Here is a 23,931-nt window from a genome sequence, read left to right as displayed (position 1 = left end):
TGCTGTATGTATATGCAGGCAGTATGTATTTATGTAGAGGTCTATAGGAACTAGGCACTTAAATCCATCCAAATTGCACTTCTTCATAGTTTTCATAAAAATCCATTTCAAGTAACTACGTTGAACAATGGATTGCAGCAGGATCCGCCAGAACAGCAGTGTTTTCTTCATTTCTTGTTTCAGTCTGTAAGATGACTACAATAAATTCTTCAAGAGGAAATACAGAAGTGGTCAGTGCCAGAAGAACAGAATCACATGATGTTTCAGATATTATCAGCCTCTTCAGCCACTTCACTGAAGTAGTTTTTGGAAGGATTGATGTCATGTACCTTTTGTAAGTAACAGTATTTTAGGGACATTATATTACCTTTCTTGCAGGAAATGTTTAAAATGGCAGAAAACATTAAGAGCCTTTACGTGGTATGGCATAATGACTTTTTACGCTATTCACAAAAAAGGAAAGAAAACCCGCTTCCATCTCTTCTCTGCATGACTTTGTGCAAACTTGGATCACTGCTGCCAGCATGGTGGGCAAGATTTGACTCTATACTAGCTTCCTTTTTATAAAAGTTCAGAAGAAATACTTCTGAATAATACTTGATGAAACCATCAGATTCCACTGTCTACTCCATCTAACAGAATCATTTTGCCTGTAAGAGAGTGATAGAAGTAGAGGGGGAGGGACTATGGTTTTTAATCACTGTGTGGCCATGACACTTCTGTTTTCTTTTCCTGTGTAGGTCTAAATCTTTTCCTTCTCTTCCCATTTCCCCTTAACAAAAGGAACTGGTTATTTTTTGCCTCTCTTTAGTCTACCTTGGGAGGCAGCCTCTATCTGCCATAAAATACGTTTCAATGTGCCTCTTCTTTTCATGCCCCCAAAATACCTAATATTCTCCATGTTTTGACATCTGTATCCTAGCTGCTTGCATGGCAATGTCCTTAGTGGAAATGGGTGGTTGTAGAAGTCTTCTGTTACCATATCTGCATCACTGGAGATAGTGATGAACCTTCTGCACTTCATCTTTCTGTGCAGTGATGAACAGCAGATAAAGACAGACTGCATGAAATGCTGATGGGTCACTTAGTGTTTTTCCACTTGACTTAATGGCAAATGCCTGAGATACCAGCTATTTGGGGAAAAAAATAGATGTATGAAGAAACATACAAAGAAGAGGGAGCATTTATGTCTTGCATATCAAATTCATAGTAACTGAGGGTTTGAAAAATCATGTGAATTGTTATAATGTCACTATACATGTTATAATGTTATAATGCACTAAAATATTTGGAATTGAAGCAATAATGTCAAGTTAGGACGTGGGTAATGAAGTTTTATTGAGGTCCGATCCGGGGAGCACTTTTGAACATGGTTAATTTTGCTATTCTAACAGGCTGAATTAACAGTCAGTCACTTTTATTCATGTAGTTTCTTAAACTTGTGCAAAATTAAATTGTTTTCACAGAGAAAAATCAAATCTTGCTTTGACACTCTGCAATGAGAAGAATGAGGCTATAGCCCATGCTGTCTTTCTGGACTATCCCAATTGGAATATCACTGATCAGTCTGATTGGGAATTGTTCTTACAGGAAAACTACGTTAACAATAAATGCACTGTAAGTAAATTGTGTGATTTTAGCTGAGTTTTCATTTAAGGCTCAGGTATGAAAAATATGCATAGGCATCTAAAATCTATTTTAGGTATATTTGAGGCATTCAGGCTGAAGAAGGTGATAATCAGATTCCTTACTAAACCCTCAGGTGCTCAGAAGTTCATGAGTACCTGTGCTTTTGCCACTACAGTAACTGACGGTAACTGTAAGGATGGCAGTTAGGGAACGCAAGTCCTTTCTTTGCCAGACATGTGCAGGTGTCTGATGCACTGTGCTAGCACTGAGAGCAGTATCAATCGTAGCTGTCACCAACATTTTTCATTCAAAACCGTGTCCAGCTCTAGTGTTATCTAACAGAACTGGGAGGTGGAGTCCTTGCTCTAAGGTCCTTCTCAATGTAAGAGAACGGGAATCGTCATTTTTCACCTTTTGGAATAAAGCTTTTCTATTTCACAAAACTAAATGCAAATGTAATGGCTTCAGAGAAAGAATAAGGGACACGGAGTGTACCCCTGCTTGAAGGATGGTGACTTACACTGGGTGGAGGACCATGCTGACCTGAGCATCTTGGTTCTGGAATAAGCTTGTTTGGTGCTCGTGTGGAGATTGCTGTGCTCTGTTCTGTGTGGAGGCAGTTTTCCTACAGGCTTCTCAGTCAAGTTTATGAATTACTCTTAGGAATTATGGACTAGAAGTAGGCACTTAGAAGTTTAGGATTCAAATGCTGTCCATCATTCAGCCCAGCTAGGAACTAGATGCTGTGATTGTTGAGAAAAGATGGAAAATCTTAACCATAAACACTCAAAAGCTAGGCAGCAGATGCCATAATAAGGTATTGGCAGTACTGAAATTATCTCTAGACAGTTTGTTCATCAGTTTTCCAATGTTGTTCTGGGAGACATTAAGCAATGGCTTGCAGAAAAACTGACAAATACAGCAATTGTATTTGAAAATGCTGTGTACCGTTAAAAGAAACAAAATTATTACAGCCAAAGAGAGTATAGAAAAAAACCATGTAATTTTCTTGTAATCTGTTTTCTTTGTCACTTGAACAGTACTTTGTGTACAGGCATATTGCAGGCACAACCACTTCATTCACTGTGCAGCTGCAGCTGCTCCTGTTGGGTTATGCTGTGCTGTCAGTTCTGCAAGCTCTTCCTCAGGCAGCCTGCTTGACAATATCTATTGCATCAAAGCTGCAGCTGACTTCGGAGTGTAGGGGCATACAAAGAGAAAAGACCAAAAAAAAAAAAAAAAAAAAAAAAGGAGCTTGAGCATGTTAGGAATTACTACTCATAAACATGAGTGAAAGGTACTTTGGAACATTGACAAGGAGCGGAAGAACTCTTCTTTTTCTAGAATGGAGATTATTTTCTAAAATACATACAGAAGATTCAGTATGTGTTTTATGCTTCTGCACTGACAAAACAACTGAACCTATTCTGAGTTATAAATAGGTGAGATATCATTGGTTAACTGCAGGTTAAATCCATGCAGATGTGCTCTACAAAACTGAGATCTTCTGAAAATAGAATTTCTTAAAAATCTAGTTGACAAGTCTTTTTCCTAGAGCACAGAAATGATAAGATAGCTTAAAGGTCTAAATTAGGAATTGACTTGTGCAGAATATAATTAGTGAAGATGCTTTACAGGATTGCCTGGTTACCATCACTATTGAGAAGCAGTTACAGGCCAAATCTTGCCTCCTGGGCTTCCTCTTGGACCTCAAGAACAAAACATTCTACATTCTTTCCCCGCCCCCCCCCCCTTCCTTTTTATTTTGCATTTTAAAACCAAATGAAAAAGAAAAGTCTGATTTTTAGAAATGACTTTTGATGTTTATTCATTATAGTAGCCTCTTGTCTTTGTGCTGGTCCATATACTGCAACCTCTATTAAAATCATTCTTGCTCTAAAGTTGCTGAAATTTATTGGTGACTTTAGCCATGATATTTTAGGTGAATATTAAATTATTCAGAAGACCTCAAGTTTTCCCATTTGAAATATTTTTTGTAGAAATGTTTTGTCTAGAGGTAGACCTTCATTGACTCAGCACTTGAAATTATTACGCAAGAGGAAACAGCTGAATTGATAGCACTTTTCATTCCAGCACAAGGGTTTTTCTTTGCTAGTGTTTTCCAGGTTAACAGGAGGCATATAGGATAAAGATGTCCTTTAGTCTGCCCTGTTTCTGCCTGGATATTTAAATGTGTCTAATGATACAATCTTAAGACTTTGTATTTTTTCTTACTTCTTTTAAAGAAAAAACATTTTAGGAGTATGGGAAGTATGTGAGCTTTTGGTTTTTTTTAAACCTAGAAGGAATGTCTTTATCACCCAAATGTTAAATTAAATGTTGTTAAGATTTTAGTTGTTGTGGTTAAATTTAAAATGTTGTTAGTCTGGAATTAATACTGTTAAATATGAATATTGTAGTCAAACAATAGTAAGGTTGAGTGTAAATCAAAATATTACAGAAGCACAAATTGTGATATAAAAAAAAAAAAGTCCTTTCATCACATAACTTTATCCACACATGCTTTGAAGTTACTTACATATGCAAAGCTACTCAATTTTGAGTGCTGATCATATATATTGGAAATCAATGTGCATATTAATACTTGAGTTGACTTAATAAATATTAGCTGCATGGCGTTTAGATTTTCATTCCTCATTTTGTAGCCTTTGAATACATTGTTCATGCATCTTTTTGTGGCAAAAGAAGAATATGCCGCTGGATGTTCCCAAGAAATTGTTAGGTGAGTTCATACGTAACCTTCTGTAGTGAAGCATGTGTACTCTCCTACCATCATTTGGAGAGGCTATGGAATTTAAAAATGCCTTCAAGTAATCACTGGATCAAAATTAAACATCTCTCTAAACATCTCAGAAGGTAATAAAACATAACCTTGTATTAATCAAATGTGCACTGTTGGCTTTGAAACCAAGCTGTTACAGTTCCAGGCACCCTTCCCCAACAGTGTTAAGGTTTAGCTGTATCTTTGCTGTAATTTTGCACAGAAATAGTACTGCAGCTGCAAGGCAGATTGATTTTTCTTTTTCCTAAATTTCCACTTGTAAAAATCAAAGTGCATGACTGAGCAGGAAGCTTAGAAAGCTGTAGATGTCTCTGGAATATGCTTGTTCCCAGGTAATCTATTGATAGTTTGTTAGCTACAGATTATATGGTAAGGCTGCAAACTATACAGTACAAACAGCACAATGTATTACTGTGTTAGCTCAGTACTCAAATATAACCATTGCTCAGGTTATTTGGTATAGCTCAGAATCTCCTTACATAAACAGTGAATTGCACTTGGTGCTGTTGCTGTTGAATTTACGACTACTTTGTCATGTCAGGCAAGCTCATCCAGATGCCAGGTCAGAGATCTGCCAGCAGAGGTCTGGCATCTTTAATTTTTTTCACCACTGGGGAACTGATACAAAAAGGAGGATGTTTGAAATCTAAGGATTAGGAAATTAAGAGACAAATAAGGTAGAAGAACCAGTAAAAAAATGCCCAGATGAATTTCATATGATCTTATTTGTCATAAATGTTTTCATTTTTGAGCCATGTGGACTCATGAAGGCAGATCAGAGACACCAGAGAAAAAATTTTATATATTAAAAGACTAGCTGCTGTGTCTGATTGGTAGGTGTAATGTTGAAAGACTGAATACAGTTATGTTATTTGTCCAGGAGAGCTTTTATCACTGTACCAGAACTGCAGTTTATACTTCTCTTCATACCAGCCGATGAGAATTTAGGTAAGAATTTAATACTATTTTATTCTTAAAATAATGAGAACAATCTTAAATCTCATTATCATTAATATGCACTGTGGTGGTAGGCTTTTTTGTGTGTTTTTTAAAATATTGAGAACAGTTACCATTTTCTAAACATGCAGAAAACACAATCTTAAAGTATCCTCTAATGGACATACCTCGTAAAAGAGGTTTATGTCGTTACATGTTCGCTCCAGCAGTCCATTCAGCAGTCTATCTATTTCCTGCAGTCTTTAAATTTGCCAGAAACAGACAGGACTTCGAACAGGAGTAAAGATCTCGGAAATAAATTCCTACAAGTTTTATGAAGATTTCTGGCTGAATAGAGATTGAAATCGAGTAGTTATTTAGCCAAGTGAGTACAAGATGGGGAGAGGACACTTTGGTGAGGCTCAGAAGGGGTGCTGGAGACATGGAAGGAAACTAGGATTATTTCTTTTAGAGCAGAGGTACAAAGATGGAGAATGCACATCTTGATCAGAGAACAGCACCTGTCTTGGAACTTTAGTCCTGAATTCAGACTAATAAACCAAGCGTCTACCTAATGTCTGATGTTTTGCTTGGAGCTTTCCTTGAAGTGAACTGGAACCTTTTCTGATAAGCCAATTTCTAGACATCTTAGTTCCAAGTCATGCTAAAATCCTCCATAGTGATGTGTCAACTACAGAAAACTACCTGAAGAAAGGTTTTTGTGAAACCTACCCTAGCAACAAATGTCAACTTTGCTTCAGTATAATGAGTCCTGACAAAGAGATTCCTCCAGTATTGGTTATATAGTATTGGTTATAAGACTACTATTTCTACAGGGATTTGATCCTACCAATTTCTGATTGCTTTGAAGCTTATTCAGGTTTGGGATGCTTGATTAATTTGTTAATTAATCCAGTAACCATTCTTTCACATGTTTATACTACTGTCATTTCAGCTTCATTGCTTAACGTAAAGAACTTGGAGCATTATGCCATCTGTGGTTTAAGTTCAAAACTCCATTTTCCTCAAACAGTTTTGCTGATAATTTAAAAGCTTACATCATGAAGTTTCTTTGTTGCTCCTAACAGATTTTTGTCATTCACAGACCCAGACATGGGAAATGTCTTTGAAAAGATGATGACTGCTCCAGGTTCAGTAGCAGATACAAACTTTACCTTGTTTGTGTGCCCCAGACATTGGTATCACCCACAGCTCTATGTTCGCAAAGCAAGGTAATGCAGTTTCTCCCTTCTACTTCTATGAGCAGATCTGTTTGGATTAATTTGAAGAATTTTCTTTTTTGGTTTACAGCATCAGTATCTTAGTTAAACTGCTATGATTTTCCTTGATAACCTCATTTTTTTCTTCTTTTTTTTTTTTTTTTCCTAGTTTTTATTCTACTTCACCACAAGATTAATTGTATTTTTTGTAAAACTAGTTTGTTATCTAGAAAGAATACATTTTTTTGTCAGTGATGTTTATTCTCTAATCTGCTGGCTGAATTGCATCACTGCATGCTTTAGTGAGTGCATATAGTTTCCAGGTCTCTTGAAGCGTCTTCCAACTTAGTTTTAATTTTCTTGTGTTATGCCATATTCTGACCGGTTGAGCAAAGTCTGAATAGGAAGGCCTGTTGTCTAAAAGAATTAAATAAGAGCAGAGAATCCCTAGTTCCAGTAGTCCTTCAGACATGGAGAGGAACTTGCTTTTGTACAGTTTTTTTCTGCATAAGCACTTCATACATTCACTCTCGCTATGTTTCAGGGGAGCAGGCCGCCTCAGTGTTGCTAAGAGAGCTTAAGAAAATAATGGGGTAACACTTTTTTCCTTCCATCGTGTCATCTGTTTCAATGGACGCAGCTTGGAGCAAAGACTTTGATGTGCTCACGTGATGTGTCTTTAACACAGGCTTGCTCTTGTTTTGGGATTCAAGTCATAAATGTCATTAAAAAAGTTAGACTCTGAATTATTTTTTTCTATGCTCAGCTGCCTGCAGCGTATACCAGGCAGAGACGCAAGTTTCTCTAGCAGCCTTACCTATTGATGTCTACCTGTATATTGATTATTACCACTCTTGGTTTTTTCCTGCCATTTGAATTCTGTGCCTATGCCAAATCACAGCTTTCTACGCTTGTGCCAGCATTGTGTACAGTAAATGAGAAACACAGAGTTTCTGACCCAATGGGGCCTTAAGTTTTTCAGTGTAGATCGCTGGGCCATATATGCTGTCATTGCCGTGTAGATGCTTCCCTGTAGTGTGGTTGAAATATAACTATCACATTTTGGTTCACTTGTTTTCCTCTTTACAGTAGGAAGAGTGCGTGTAGGTTAATGTTTTATGAAGTAATAATTTTATGTGGTTCTGATTCATTCTGGAGTTGCTTTTGATTGTTCTAAATGTAAGTGTTGCTATGCAGTTATATAGCAGGATTGTGATTAAATTAGCATTTCTGTTCCTTCTAGTGGAAACTGAAGTTTAGGGAAAAGCACATCCCTGGGACGCTGTCATACGATACTGATGTGTGTGGGGGTCCGTATCAACCCACATGCTAAGAGATGGTAATGCCACATTAGGCATCTCTCTCTGCCTGGTAAATCCACACCTGGTTGTTTATGGGTTAATTCATGCTGACATGTCAGACTGGATTCTGACAGAAGCCTGTCTGTCAGAGTGATGTTTTACACATCTTTAAATTTACCAAATAGGCCTGAAACAAATCTGCAGATTGTGCTCTTTTTCGTATAGTTTTAGTCAATGTTTGCAATATCCTGTCACTTGACTTTTGAGCATTTTAAGAAAAAGGACTGAGGCCTGACCTTGACCACTTCGCACAATCCTGCTATAGGTCTGGATATTTCAGTATGTTACAAAATCATTTGCTTGCTAACTTGACCTACAATTTTTAGGCTTTTCTGACTATTTCCTTTGAGTTGTCTACCATCTATCAGTAAGTGAATGAACCTTAATAGTCAGAAGTTATCAGTAGGTGAATTAATTGCTGAGGGCTTAAAGCTTTTCCATATGTCTCGATTCCAACTATTATGTTTGTCTTTTATTTAATTTGAATCATATTCTTTCTTTTGATGGCCATTGGATATTATCAATAGCAATATTTTTGACACGACTGGAAATGTCATGTAAGCCGTACCAATATTCCACATAAGAGATACCATCTCGCCTGGGATTTCTGTAGTTTGTTACGAATAATAAAAATTATTTACTTTAGGTTTTTTTATTATTAGAAAACTAACCAGGAAACTGTCTTTTCTTTTAAATTACACAATATCTGGTGATATAAAATTCATACTTTAATATTGTCTATCAATAGATTCTCTGAGTAAGCTGAATTCTGTTTGCAGTTGATGCTTTGCCTTTCCTCTTCCTCTGTATTCACCTTTGTACTTCACTGGCATCCATAGTAACGTTCAGTGGAGCCCTTTAGAGATTTATCTATGAAAGTTGTCCCCAGCCACCTGCCTAGCAACATGTTCTGGGTCAATGATAGGAGATTAGGGTAATCTCTGTTCCCTCTTCCATTGCTTATGGGAGGGGGTGGAAAGAAGCTGTAAACTGATACTTTGCTTAACCATTAATTTTGAAGTTATTCTCCATCCAGCCTTTATAACGTGAAATAAATCTGTGGTGTGCCAGAACACAGTCCACTAAGGTTTTATATTTAAGTTTCTTGCTGATCTCTCATCTAGAGCCTGTCATTCTTGGGTTTGTACCATATACGTAAGAGCTCACAAATTTGCAGCTCTGTGGAATGCCTTTATTATGCTTGTTCTCGCAGTATAGGAATTTTGTAGTATTTTTATATTAAAAAACTGTTGTGGTTTTTTGAGGGTTTTTTGTTTTTTTGTAAAGACTATGGTGCTGGTGGAAGATATTAAAAATAGAAAAAAAATTAAAATAGTTCTGTTCCTATAGTTTCTAGCATGCAGGGAGATGAATGGGCTTGTGTGGAGCCTCATGTACTACTGCGAGGTCAGTCTCTCTGCATACCACGAGCCGGCAGAATTGCCATCCGCATCTTGATGTGTGGCCTTGTGTCATGTGTTTTACAGAGCAGAATGCTGTAAGGGACTTGGAGCAATCAGTAAAACATTCAGTTTGGAGGTGGGGTGTGTGTATTATCGACCCCAGTGAAACAACAGGTTTCAATTAGAGTACAGTCTCATTCCTTTACCCCTAAATTAGTTTGGTTTGTTTGAGGTTTCACAACACATTATCAGATTTGCTATACTAATTAATTGTGCTGAAGTAGTGAAATTCTGATAATAGAAAACCTTACTGCAGCTTTTCCCTTGAGATACTGCCTGCAGAGAAGACGATGACTACTATTTTGGTTTGAGATATAAAGAATGTGAATTACTATAAATTTTTATAGGGTTTCATTATTCTTGGAACTTCATTTTAGTTGCATCTTTTGAATTAATTCTACAGACAAGTAATTGATGGTGTGTTTTATTTTCTGTACTTTTTTCCTTTTGGAAACAATTTATTACAATGAAGATTCTCACTTAAACAGTGAAAAAGAATGAAAAAGTGTGGGGCTTGGAAATCTGTCACCCCTGGCAGCTGCGTTCAACTTTGAGTGGGCAGTGATGATATTAATTTCTACTGGTTTCTCAAGTTGGCTTTCTTAACTTAAAAACTGTATGAAAGAATCTGGCAACTGCCCTTCAGAAGAATAATTAAATTATTTAAAACTCCAGGCAGATGGAGTAGCATGGTGACTTGGGACATCCTGAAGGTCAGGAGTTAAGCATTTATTCACCCTGCTAAAAAGGCCATTAGTGGGGCGTCGGTAGGCGATACTCACCCCAGGCCATGGCGGCTCCCTTGGGGTCCATCCCACCCCGACATCCCGCCGGACCGACCCCGGCAGAGCGAGGTCGGGGTGGAGGGGTGTCCCGGGCCGTACCTCCGGGCTGGGCTGGGCCACGGGAGCAGCAAGGGTAAGAAGAGAACTTTCAGACAGATGGCCAGGGAATAAAAGAGCAGAGACAGCGTCAAAATAAAAGGGGTCACCGGCCCCTAGGAGAAAGGTAATCTTACTCAGAAGGTCACATTCATTCCGGCGTGTAGGAGCAGCAAAAACACCACCTAAATTGTCCTTCAGTCTTACGCTGGAGTCGCTCGGTACCTAGAAACTCAGACCATGGTTGATAAAATCCGGAATAATATTTTTTGGCCCAGTCGTGTTAACTTTTAAGGCTTCTTCTGAATCCGGAAACATGTAAAGGGTGGAAAAGAGAATCAGTTTATTTTGTTTTTCTGAATTGCTGCATATGCAGAACTAAGATTTCCAAGCCACAGGCACAAGTATTTAGATACAAGCACATACGAACTTGAGCAATAGGAGCCTGTAGCAAAACACAAGTTTTCCTAAAACTGAGGGAAGTGTTAATAATCATTCCTGATAATTATATTCGGAAACGCGTCTCTACAAGGCGTGAGGCTTATAAAGGAGAGAGAACTATCTGAAAATATTTTTCGATTGACATCTTACCCTTTCCTGTACCTCCCTAAAGTATCCCCCTCGGAGACTAAGGGCTACGCGTGGAGCGGCAGTCGTGTCGTGGAGGGTCCATCAGCCGCGGCCCCGGCGGTGTTGGGGCACTGCCTTAGTCGCCCTCAGAACCGCGGCGGGCCCTCCAGCTCTCGGGCCAGGCCTGCGGCGGCCTCCGCAGGGCGGGAACGCTCCAGACCTTTCGGGAGCGGCGGGGTCCCGTCTCCTTGCAGCCTGGGGTCTGGATTTCAGAGCGGGAAGCCCCCGAGGGCTCCCGCCCGCGGCCGCGAGAGGTCAGGAGAGAGCCGGCGGCGGCGGGAGCGCGGGGTAGGCGGCCCCGCTGCCTGAGGGGGCTGCCGCCCGAGAAAGCTGCGGCAGGTCTTTCCTGCTCTTGAAACTGCCGGTCGCAGCTCGGCGGGAGGACAGAGGGTCTCGAGAGGCTTTCCAAAAAGGTCGGGCTCGGAGCCCTGCAGGTGGTGTAACCAAGATGATGCCTCTTCCAGAGAGGAGGGTGCAGGCTGCCCTTGGCAGAACGTGCAGGTGAGGGGCTCACGCTGACCCTCCCGAGGCAGTTGTCATCTCGGGTCAGTCTCCTGAGCGCTCTGTAACTGAGCGATGCAGCCTGCTGTTTCAGAGGAGCCGATTGTGGCGGTCTCTCTTTCTTTCAGTAAGCGGAAATGTATTCCGGTGTTTGGTGAAGTGCATTGTTATCTTGATTTAATTCCTTCATCCCGTGGGGCTCGTCGTTGTTCTTGTGTGTCTGTGTGTGATAACTGAGATCGTCAAAAGCATGTTCAGTAGCAGTCTGCTTACAGCTCTGAGGAGAAAGGGTTTCCTTAACTCCACAGTCCTGTAGTAAAAGTCATTCCTTCTGGCAGCACATCGCAGCCCCGCTTTTCTCGCCACTTTTTTAGCTGCAGAATTGTTGGTTGGACCACTTAATTCTTGCATTTTCAGATAGACAAAAAAGCGGTTTCATCTTCTTACTGAAAGCAGTTCTGTGTTAGAGCTGGTTTGCCGCTGGCCTTTACGCCATGGTCGCAGCACATACGACTAACAAATTCCTTCATTACATTGGTGAAAGCACAGAAACTTCTTGTTAAGACTTACATTGATCCTCGTTAATAATTAACTTTTTTTAAAGTGGTTTAATGGGAAAAAGTCTCTGTTGCCTATTTAAATTAAAATCTGTGCAGCATGGGGCCGACCTATATGAGTCTAACACTGCAACTTGGACCGATGGGAAATCGGCTCAGGCAGCTTTTGCACCATCAGCACGGAGAACAGACTGGAGTAGTAGAGGCAGTGAAAGCCTTGATGTGGCAGGTTCCCACCTATGCAGAAAGCCTTTCATGAGGCAGAGGGACAGAATAATTGCACTTGGCCTTTGTGTCTTTTTCAATGGCGGAGCATTAACTTGACCTTACAAAGGCATAATGGCTCGATTTCTGCCAGGTGACTCCCGTGCTGCAGTGTGTAATAACAGTAATCTAGCCAATACTCAGCACTGTTTCTCCCATACAGGAAGGCATTATTTTCTTTTTTTTTTTTTTTTTTAAAAGAACTGATTTTCTAAATTGCACTGGTGTTGCTTTTTGAGATCTCTGCCAACTCTAACCAACTGATGATTGGGCTCACTGAATATAATTATTTTAAATGAGGCTTAAAGCCCAGGTCCACCTGGCCTGAGGTACCTTAGGCAAGAGAATTTTGAACTGGGCTGCCCTTGTATTTTGTTAGGAAAAGATAAGCATCTCCACTGGGCAGTCCAGACCAGACTTTAGGTGGGTTGTGCTGGCTTTTGGAGGTGGTTCTGTCTCTCCTCTGGTGCCGAGGCTGCCAGCTTAGTGTGCACTGGGGATGTGTCCTAGGTGAAATTATTTATTTGTGGGTGGGAGCTTTGGATCAGGTATTTGTAATATTTGTCCATATGCTAATGGAGTGGAACAGAAGTATCATGACCTATTAATGGCTGAGCTTTAGGACATTACCTAATCTCTTTTTTGTAGGTTGGAAGATTATGATGATCTCATGCCAATCTGGACACGTCAGAGTAAGACTCTGAAAGAAACCTATAGTGAATATTTCCTTGCTGATCTCATAGAATGTCAAGATGAAGAAAATCAGGCTGTTGTTTGTGAGGTCAGTCTGCCATGAGCTCTGGTTTTGTCTAATCATAACATTAGTGATGCCACATGTGAGTGAGAGCTCACACTGCAGCTCGATGAATAAAAAGAACAAGCTCACTTTTGGAAGGTAGAATTCATGAGCTGCACACACACAGCACCCTCCACCACGTATTTTTGTCTTTCCTTTCCTTAGGAGTGATATCTCCTGTTAAGTAAATGAAGCAGCAATTGCCAGTAATTGTGTAGATTCTTTTCAAGTAATTGTTACAGACCATCTTGAAGAAACCATGTTGCCATTTTAGACATTTGCATTATAGATGATCAGTTTTCATTCCTGGTGGAAATTAATATTGCATGTGAAAACTAGTAGCCAGTAATACTTTCACAGTTAAAAATGCTGTAGTTTTTTTCCATCTCCTGGTTCAGGCAGTCAGATTTTTGCTGAATTGAAGACAGAAACCCAGGAATTAATTTAAATAAGAAAGAGGTGGTAATAGTTATCCTGCTGAACATTCCTGTTAAGATTTTCATGTGTTAGTAATTGTGCGTGGTATTGTAAGCTGATAGGCAACATAACCTACTTAATTCCAGAAGTCTGCTTTCTATAGCAAATGATTTTATAAAACCGTAACATGTAATCACTACCGTTGGAAGCCAAATGGGAAACAATAAACCATTAGTGTAATAGCACATTACAAATGGCTACCTTTATAAATAATACATTTCAATTGTACATTTATAGCTCAATATGGTACCAGCAAAAGGTGTTTGAGGCCCTCATAGTTTATACTTGCCGCTGCTGCCACAGATTGGAAAGACGCCTCCATGCGAACCAAGATAGATGCCAATTTTCCCTGCAGAGAATGAAGCTGGCAACCTCTTTTTGCACATATGGTAGATGGATTGGTTAATCAGCCTCTGCTGAGCCTTGGGCCTAAAATTACATAGCAGCCAGACAACTGCAGCGACCCAGCTTTTGTTCGGTTACGCAAACAAGGCAAACAAACAATCACTTGTTGTTTGAGGGTTGGGGGGGGGATTAAACTTTTATATATTTTTTTTTATTTTTATTGGAGTGCTGATGGCCTGATAAAACAGCTATAAAAATCCAGCCATTGAGTTTTCATTATGTTTATAAAGGAGGCTTTCATTATGTGTATTAAGGAAAAAAAATATTTTTTTGATTATGTGTGTTTCAGCGGGAAGTTGCATATAGTACTAAAAATTAAAGAGCTTCCTTCTTGTAGACTCATCTTAGCTTAAAGCCAAAAAACCTCCAGCATGCCAATTCTCATTTTTCAGAGTGTATTTCTTTCTGAAGACTGTGACATTCTGGAAACTTTCAGTAATAGTCAAACATACAAAGTAATGTGCCATTTCAGCATTCCAGGGGTCTTGTAATTTTTGTACTTGCCAGGGCATTTTTTTTTTTTTTTTTTTTAAAGACTAGTTCTTAGATTTTTTTCAGAACTTGAAAATATTTAGCGCTTATGATTGCTGCAAACAATAGACACTATATACTGTATTAGATACTGTTTATATACTGTATAATTGCTTTCTTGGATTAATCATTTTCGTAGGAAAATAAAATATAGTTTTCAATTTGAGCATAATTTTATTTACAAAGCAGCGTCCAGTAATTAGTCAACCATTATGGCTAGCTAAATCCAGCTTTTACTTTAGCTGCAGTTTAAGTTAAAGAAAAATTATACCTTTTTGGAGGTATGTAGTTAAAAGTTATATGTTTTTTATTTACTGTAACAAACTGTTTTATTGAAACAATAGGTCATTATTTTGTCCATATATATAATCCTAATGCTCTCGCAAGTCATAACTAACAAAAGAATTATAACATCTAATATAGAGGCCCTAATCACACATTACAAGGTGGGGGGGAGGGGAAGGATCTTTAACTTTTGCTGAAATTGTTCCTTTATACTTTTCTATTATGCACAGCCAGAGATGGAACACCATAACTTTTATGTTTCAGAATTTTTTTTGTTCAATTTTTTGTCCTGACCTGAAATCACATGCTCAACTTTTACATATGTGTGACGTTGCTTTTATATTTTAGGATGCTGGCACTGCAGTAGGATTCATGAGCTTATGTTCTCAAGTAAATGTTTCCTTGTTTCAAGAGTGTTTTGACTTAGGGCCTTTCCATGGACTCTGTAAACCACATCCTGAAGATATTCTCAAAATGCCACAGAAGCCAAGCATTCAAGAAGGTATCTATATTCTAAAATGGTAGATAGATTTAAGCTGCATTTATTTCTAGCTTCTGAGTAGGTTTTGCAAAAGATTGGAAGAGGATATAGGTTGACTAGCAAGAAAACACTAATGTATCTGTTTTGGAGATGGTTGCCTGGTATTTTTTAATTCAGGAGAGAAATTTTGGTAGCCCTGGTCTCTGACTCAGAAGTGATGGTTGGTTGTGGGGATCTGGCCTATACCAGGTATGGGAGAAACCTGTTTCAAGTTTTGGAAAGCTAAAGCATCAGGTATGTTTTCTATCAGTTAGCTATAGTGGTACTATTAATTGAAGACTTAGTTTTGAAATCTGGTTCTAACATCTGTCAGTAGCTAAGCAGCTAGTAATTTGTGGCTATTATGTTGTCCCGTTGACTTGTGTTGTCTTATTTCCTTGTGGTCCAACTTCTCCTCTCTTTGCTTATTGTTTGCAGTCTTCTAGGTTACAAGATTTTTGGAGATCAGGGACTGTCTTTTTGTTCTATTTTTATATTGGGCATGATACAACAATGCATCTACAAGCCACCTTACTGCAAATGATAAAAAACAGTAACATGAATACGTCATCTGTTTGTAGAACAGAAGTGTCATGTAAATGACTTACAGTTGTCATCTTTATTTTTCAGTGTCAAAGGGCTTTTTGTGCAGAAGGGCAATGGTTTGCTATCTACTAATTATCAGTAATAGAATTTAAAAAAACACTGTTAGGTTGTTATGTATCTGCTTGTCTGAACACAAAGCAGCAGGCAAAAAAGGCAACTAGGGAGCTACAGAGCAGTTGCCAGCTGGTATCTCGGAGCTGACAGTCATGGAACAGAAAAGGGAAAGAAAAAAAGTGTTATAGCTGCTCCTGTGGTCTTCCCCTCCCCTGCAAAGGAGCATCTTGCAAATAAGAGATGTAGGACATCAGCTATCTCCTCCTGTATCATTCTATGCTCCTGGAGCTTCAGGAGTATTATTTCAAAATAGATGACAGTCATGTGTAGAAACATAAATGAGGCTGAGGGAGGAAGAAAGATCACTCATGATAGTCCCTTCTGAAAACCGGTTGGAACACAGTCCTGGGCAGTCTGCTCAAGGTGACCCTGCTTGAGCTGAGGGCTTGGACAAGATGACCTCCAGTGGTCCCTTCCAACCTTGACCATTCTGTGACTGTTTTCTGGTTCTGGTAAAACCCTTAGACACTTTTGTCTGCTATCCTTGTCCAGGCACTGCAAGCTGTAGGCCCATATTTTGTGGCAAATTCTGTGCTGCTGAGCCTTTTAATGAGTATGTGGTTATAGGTTCTAACAATACAGCTGCTACACATTTTTTAACATTTGGGAAATCTTTGAGACGTTCTAAATGTGAAAACTTGGCATAAACAACTGTTCTGTTCAGGTTCTTATATGACTTTTCTTATATGACTATTGTCAATCTAGCATTTGAGTGCTTTTCAGAAATTTATTAAGCAACATGGTTCATAGTATCATGTGTTTTTCTCCTTTTCCTCTCCATTTAAAAACTGTTAGTTTTGATGGTTGATACTAGTTTGCAATCCTGAGCACCTCCTTCAGGTAAGATTTTTAAAAGTAGTAGTATCCCTTTATTTGGAATGACAACGGCACCTCTGGGGAAAGAGGGAATTATTTGTAGACTTTTTCAGATAGCTTGAGCACAAATCATTGATGGTCTCGGACACCTGAGAAGGAACTTGAGTATCATAAGCTAAGAGCCTGACTCTGATACTATTCCTGGAGAGAAGGAGCCACTAGAAATTTAATATTAAAATTAGAGTTAGCTCATGGCTATACACTGCTCAGGAATATTAATTCTTTTATCACTGAATAATAATTAAAATTATTGTTGTAGCTCTGCACATTTTAGAATATAAAGAAACAATTATAACACTTTAAGAAGTGTTGGTTGTCCTGAAACATTTTAAGTTGTTGTTTATACCTGCCCAGTATGGCCAAAAAGAGAGAGATGAAGCTAAAGGCTGTGGTAGTTGAATTTCAGAGACAGGAAAGAGGAAGAGGAAAAAAATCAAATGTATACTGTTATTACTCTAATTTCTAATACCGGTTTAATAAGGCATTAGCTTGTCACAAGTTACAGAAGTTTGTTATGGTTTATTGAAAATATATGTTTTGTATGATAGATATTTGATGAACAGCTTTTCTTTTTACTGCTTGTTAAACATTTGACTTAAGACTACAAACACAAAGTCCATATTTTTCGAGCAGTTTGAATGAAAAGCCCTTTCCCTCTGAATGATGCGGGTTTCATTATTGCACGAGATGTGACTCAAGATTCATTTCAGTATTCATTAATGAAAACTTCCAGGAAAAGCAGTAATGTTTCTTTTTTTTTTTAATTAAGAAAGGAAAGAAAAAAGGCCACTGTTTTAATAAAGATCTTTACAGCAAAAAACCTCCAACCTACTCATAAGCAATTCTCCTCCTCTCTGACTTTTCATTTTATTGTAATTTGAAAAGACAATTATCTTGTTTGGGTTTTGGGTTTGTTGTTTGGTTGGTTGGTTGGGGTTTTTTTGTAAATGTAGAGCCCATGTAAGAGTTGCATCCTAGTAGTCCGTTGTTAAGCCTTTCCAATATAAGGGCCAACCTGTATCCTTGGAATTTATTATAGTGTCAGTCACATACAGTTCATATTTTATTATATTGCATAACACATGCACAATTATATGAATACTGTTTTAACGATTGCACTATTTCTGTAGGCTACTGTATTGGAAATTTGCTGCCAAATTATCCTTTGATGTGAAGGCAGTGAAGGTTCACTAGACACCTTACATCAATAGAGAATGTGGACTTTCTTTTAATGAATTCGAAGGCTGAGAATTTAAAATGCAAGCTGCATTCCTTTGTGGAGTAGTTTTATGTTCCCATGTAAAAAAAAAAAAAATACAACATAAGGATATTTTTTCAAGCTCTTTAGCTTGTAAGTAAAGATCACAGGTTATTACTTTTCCTTTCAAAATGTAATACTGAATAATAATGAAAGAGTATACAAAAATCTGTCTTTAACACAATATTGATATGCCACTTACGTTTCGGGGTAATTACAGTAATTTGGTTGTTACTCTATATGGTGTCATGAATTAGTAGCTAGAAAACATTATGATGCAGTGGGAATGATTCAAGGGCTTTTCATCAGGCTTCATGGTGAACTGGCTTCTTGATCCTGCTGACTGTTACCTCTGCTAACAACCCAGCAATCACTGAATTATTTTAATTTTCTCTTTGTTCATGTTCCTTATTTCATTTAGTGCAACAATATTTATGTTCTTCCGGTCACTTGTGTACAGCATGTACGTAAACAGTGATGCAGCTACATTTGAGAGTAGTGGATGGTGGAGCTGTTAAGGGATTTCATTTTATAGTAAAGTCAGAAACAACATATCAATATTTACATGACAACAAGAGACTTGTATTAATTAACTTCTGACACCTGCAAGGCTGTTTATAATGAGAAATGTAGCTGGGTTAATGAAGACGACATCTGATCATTTCTGTGAAGTCGCACATCTGTGATACCCTTGGAGAAACCATGATTTCTAACCTGTGTTTCTTCTTGCCCTGTACATTGCATCTGCATTGTTTTCTATTAACAGAGAAACAGATTTTCAGATAACAGATTTTTAAAAAATAACTTTTGGCTAAATTATTTTAAACCTTTGAGGTATTTAAAAAAAAAAAAAAAAAAAAGCTCATTACTGTATGAAGAAATGCTTATGTTGGTGAATGTAGCTTACATGGGTTTCCCAAGGTAAAGTTCAGAGAGAGGAGTAAAGAATTCTGTTGTGCTGGGTTTTCTGAAGTTTTTTTTCTTCCTCCTGGAGCTCAGAAACTTTGACTTCCGTGTGTTACTGGAGCTTTCAAATGCAAGGGCATCTTGGCCTGGTGTGTTTTCTGCAGCAGCTATACCTACACCTCAAGAGTTTTAGTTAAAACTTATTTTCAGGCTTTATTTTTAAATATAAAAATAAACTGTGAACTTATCTGTAAAATTAGGGAAGTGACAATTTAAGGAATGGCAGAACTATTGAAGATATGTTCAGGGGCTAAAAACACAGCAGCCAACAGTTTGTTTCAGTAATTTTGGTGGTTATTTGGAGTAATATGTAGGATTCACTAGTATTTCAACATTTCTTTTCCAAGTTGATGATTAAAATAATTTTGGTCCATAACATTAAATTTAAATGTGATCTTTATGATGCGTTATCAGATGATCTCTCATTCTGAATACCCTCACCTTCCATTGACTTTAAAGAAAATAATCCATCACCATACAGATTTAGGAACCACTTTCCTCAAAGTGTGTAACATCTGCTGGAATAGTGATTGCCTGCTGTCTAGCAAGCATCATGATGTTATAAAAGTTCGTAGTTGGTTCTGTCATGCACGTGTCAGGTATCAATACAGTTCTATAGAGCTGTTGTGTGTTGCTGTCTAAAACTGCTAAGATCTGTCTTAAAATAATGGTTAGATAATTGAAATCAAACATCATATATGTTCCAAATTGGCTTTGTACATTTTTATTGTGGTTTCTTAATATTTTAAATATCCACTCGGGATTTGGCCCTGACCAGGGGATTGAATAACAAAAAAAATGTGTATAGCAATATCTAAACAAACTCCCTAACATATAGGTGCTTCCTTTAATTGGCTTAAGCACTCGACCAGAGATGCTGTATATATACGCTGTGTGTGTATATGTCTATATATAAAAGTATATATATAGCATTGTATATGTGTGTATCATGGCAGTCAGTGTTTAAATATTGATTCATCAGATGGCTACAAGTAATTTAATCCTATCACCTTAGTCATCTGTTTGCCCATAAAAATATTATTCCTCAGGTTGGAACGAACTAGACTAGAATGTTACTATAATGTTACTGAGGATGGTGGGATGATCTGTATTCTAGATTTAAACCTGGTTTCTGTTACTTTGATTGTAAAGTGCCTTTCCTTTTCATGGAACCCTTTTATTCTTTTTGGCTAAAAAATCTTGCACACACACACATACACACACAAAATTGCAATGGTTGACAAAGTACTTTGAAGCAGTTACTTCAGCATCCAAGCAAGGTGGCAGAGGAAAGAAATTCTTGGATCAGAGGAAGAGGAGGAAATAGACAAACTGACAAAGATTGACGAAAGAGCAACCAGCTTTCGTAAGAAGTAAAAGGAGGTTTAGAGAACTAGTTAGGTGTAGCAGTTGAGAAGGGAGTTTAAATCCTTGTTTCTTGTCCCTGCTTGCACCTAGGTAAGGATTGTGGGTTGACTAGGATTTATTCCGAATTTCAGTTCTTTTAGGAGAACTAATCTGAGAATCAAGAGCCCTTGCTCTTACTTGTGATCATCAGAAAACAAGTTAGCAACAGGCAAAGGGTTTAAGATACCAGTCAATGCACTAATGACTCATATTTTTCTCTTCAGATGGGGTAACAAGTTATTACATATAATACACGAGTTAGGAGTTGCTTCCAAACTGTGTCTTGTTCAATTCTTATTTTACAACCAATTCTCTGATTTTTATTTTTTTTTCCTTTAAATCAAATAGTCTAATGAAGTTCTAGCCAAGTAACTACAGCAGGGTCTATTTTAACTGTGGTTGTTAAAAATAAATAAAATAAACCTTTCAGTAGAGGTAGTCTGGCACACTCTAGTTATTGCTGTGATTGTGAGGGTTAAGCTCACATTTTTAAGCCTGATGCATTTATTCTTTTTCATTTCTTAGGTGAAGATAAAAGCAACCAAACAAGTCAAGAAATGGAGTCTGTTTCATCTCGAAACTTTGAACATATTCATGATCAGGATGCATCTGTGCAGGTAATACTGCTGTATACAGCAATGCTGATAACTTTAAAAGCTAATATGAAGCAAAGGTGGAGGCTGCTAGGACAAGTAGTGCTTATTATTTCCACTCCTGCACTGTCCTCTGCCTGGGCCCACACTTATGTATGCTGTTGTGCAAAGATCAGAAGCTGCTCTAGCTAGGAATCCACATGAACAGCCAGACAGCATGGGGCTGGGAATAAAGTGGCACTGAGAGGAGGAGAAGGATGAGGTCCTGCTTGTGTAGGTCTGCTGCTGAGTAGAGGCATGTGGAAGCACAGCTTTGTGTGGGCTCCTCTGTAGATGTGGAGAGAACATTCCTGTAACAGACACGGCAAGAGTCGTCTTACTCTGAAGATCTGCGAGTCCTGAGATTTTGACTTGACTGTGTTACTGAGCTAGGAATCTACTACTGATGGAAAGCTACCAAAGCTGAAAAGGAGCAATATAGCTTCAGGTTTCCCATGTAATTAAAGGGCACATACTCTATCTGTGCCTCTTCTGTTAGGTGAAGCTCAACTTGAAAAAAGACCATTACTATGAAATGTATTGGTGCAGCATAAATCAACAGAGAATTTATCCCAAGAAATTTTAAATGGTTGTGTCTGTCTTTTAGTCTCTCTGTCAGTACTGTATCAAAGCTACTTTGGTTTTCTTCCCATTATTGTTCATTTCCATTTCCACAATATTCTCTGCACTGATCCCATTTTCTTTAACATAACATGTTTTTAACTTTCACGTATTTTCAATACACATCTGGAAAAAAAATTTTTTAAGATAGAAACATTTCTGAAAGATAAATATTTTATTGCCTCACAAAGGGACTCTAATGGTAACTTGGTTTGTGAATATATTGCTCTTCAGCAAGAATGTATGTATTTTTAAAGGCCATTTTTATCTAGTGTTTCAGAAACAGATATCACATTAAAAATACCTCCTTGAATTTCTGTGTTTGTCAAAATGTGACAGGTAAAAAGTACATCCCTGTGTGTCTGCTTGGAATGCTATAACATAGGAATGATGCAAGAGCTTTTAATTAAAAAATGAAAATATTTTCTGAAATGTTGCAAGTGATCACTTGTCTATTGCTATTGCAGAAAGATGGAGCCACTACAGTTTCCCATACTGAACTGCCATTAGATGATGTCAAAGATTACAAAGCCTCAGCCACACTTCTTCAGACTGAAGAAAAAGGTGCTTTTCATCCAGTGTACAGAGGAGCTTCAAATGCTTTCTGTATCCATCTGTTCTGTATTGATGAGAAGCATGAAACTAGGTAGGTATGGATGAATAGCTACTGCTTTCCCGAACTTAATAACAATTCTCAATGTTACATTTTTAGGACAAATCTGAAAGTGACAGCACCTGCTGCAGTTAGGTTGGATTTTTTCTGACCTTTTTTTTATAATTTCTTTTACCTTCAGTAATAACTAAAATTTTCAACCTCCAGCTGCAACTTCCCATCCCTGGTAGGACTGTGGGAACAAAAAGTTAAGAATTTGTTTTTTGTTGGAAAAATGCTAGTTGAAATTGTGAGAAGGCCAATTCTTCTTCTGAAGAAACATTAATTCTAAAGCTGGCTAACTGTGAAAAGAGCTAGATGTTACAGTACTGGTGTCCTAGTTTCAGCTGGGATAGAGTTAACTGTCTTCCTAGTAGCTGGTACGGTGCTATGTTTTGAGTTCAGTATGTGAAGAATGTTGATAACACTGATGTTTTCAGTTGTTGCTAGTAGTGTTTAGACTAATGTCAAGGATTTTTCAGGTTCTCGTGCCCAGCCAGCGAGAAAGCTGGAGGGGCACAAGAAGTTGGCACAGGACACAGCCAGGGCAGCTGACCCAAACTGGCCAACAGGGTATTCCATACCATGGGACGTCCCATATAGTATAGGAGCTGGGAAGTGGGGGCGGGGAATCACCGCTCGGGGACTAGCTGGGTGCCGGTCGGTGGGTGGTGAGCAATTACACTGTGCATCATTTGTACATTCCAATCCTTTCATTATTGCTGTTGTCATTTTATTAGTGTTATCATTATCATTATTCGTTTCTTCTTTTCTGTTCTATTAAACTGTTCTTATCTCAACCCGTGGGTTTTGCTTCTTTTCCCGATTTTCTACCCCATCCCACTGGGTGGGGGGGAGTGAGTGAGCGGCTGTGTGGTGCTTAGTTGCTGGCTGGGGTTAAACCACGACAACTGGTCATCTCATTTCATGGGGTGATAAAGCTGTTTTTAACTCTGCAGTTAAATGTTCTCATTTCTAAACACTCAGTCTCCCATCACTGAGAGAACTGATGCGGTTTTCTAGAATCCACTACAGTAGGGGGAAGACAAAGGCTTTTTATGTGAAAATGATTGCTGCTGCTGCTGACCTTGGACTCTTAGATCCTGGTGGAGTAGAATAGATCTATAAATGTGGTTTAGACATTTTTTTTCCCAAATCTCTCTGCATCCTTTAAGAGCGAACCTATACTCAACCACATCAGCAAAAGCCTCTCCAGGAACATTGGCCCATTCTTATTATAAATGAGCCCTGCTCTTGTTTATAGGTCCTAGAAAGAAAGATAAAACATGTAGATACTTACAAAAAGTAGACAGAAAGAGGCTTAGCACACCCAAGATCTTCCACAGTTTTATATACATGTAATTTCTAGAGACAGAAGGTATCAGTAGCAAGGACTTTATAGATGATGAATTTGACAACTGTAGTACCATTTGAAAAAACATCTTTCTACTTGTAGTAGTAGTCATTGGTGACTGACAACTTCTGAACTTATCTGGCTTAAAGGAAATTTAGGAATAAACTTCATTAAGAAGAAAAATCA

The 23,931-nt window shown here is 38.3% G+C and overlaps 1 protein-coding gene across 7 annotated transcripts in view; it reads left to right on the top strand.

The window, feature by feature from the left end:
* The window catches only part of CFAP61 (cilia and flagella associated protein 61), a 127,553-nt gene that overhangs the window by 2,311 nt on the left and 101,311 nt on the right, over positions 1-23,931 (top strand). For 6 of the 7 annotated variants that reach the window (XR_003924531.1, XR_003924530.1, XM_030021861.1 and 3 more), the window contains exons 2-10: positions 184-334; positions 1,467-1,617; positions 4,296-4,372; positions 5,313-5,380; positions 6,474-6,600; positions 12,894-13,026; positions 15,088-15,241; positions 21,012-21,103; positions 22,207-22,385. Coding sequence is in view for 5 of the 7 variants with exons in the window: in XM_030021861.1 (XP_029877721.1) it covers positions 192-334; positions 1,467-1,617; positions 4,296-4,372; positions 5,313-5,380; positions 6,474-6,600; positions 12,894-13,026; positions 15,088-15,241; positions 21,012-21,103; positions 22,207-22,385 (1,124 nt within the window). In the remaining 2 variants the exon portion in view is untranslated. Of the gene's footprint in view, positions 1-183; positions 335-1,466; positions 1,618-4,295; positions 4,373-5,312; positions 5,381-6,473; positions 6,601-12,893; positions 13,027-15,087; positions 15,242-21,011; positions 21,104-22,206; positions 22,386-23,931 lie in introns of those variants that run through there. The other variant, XM_030021863.1, reaches the window with a different exon arrangement.

The sequence above is a fragment of the Aquila chrysaetos genome, chromosome 8 (assembly GCF_900496995.4).
Source record: "Aquila chrysaetos chrysaetos chromosome 8, bAquChr1.4, whole genome shotgun sequence".
NCBI lineage: Eukaryota > Metazoa > Chordata > Aves > Accipitriformes > Accipitridae > Aquila > Aquila chrysaetos.
This window is presented reverse-complemented; position numbering and strand designations above follow the sequence as displayed.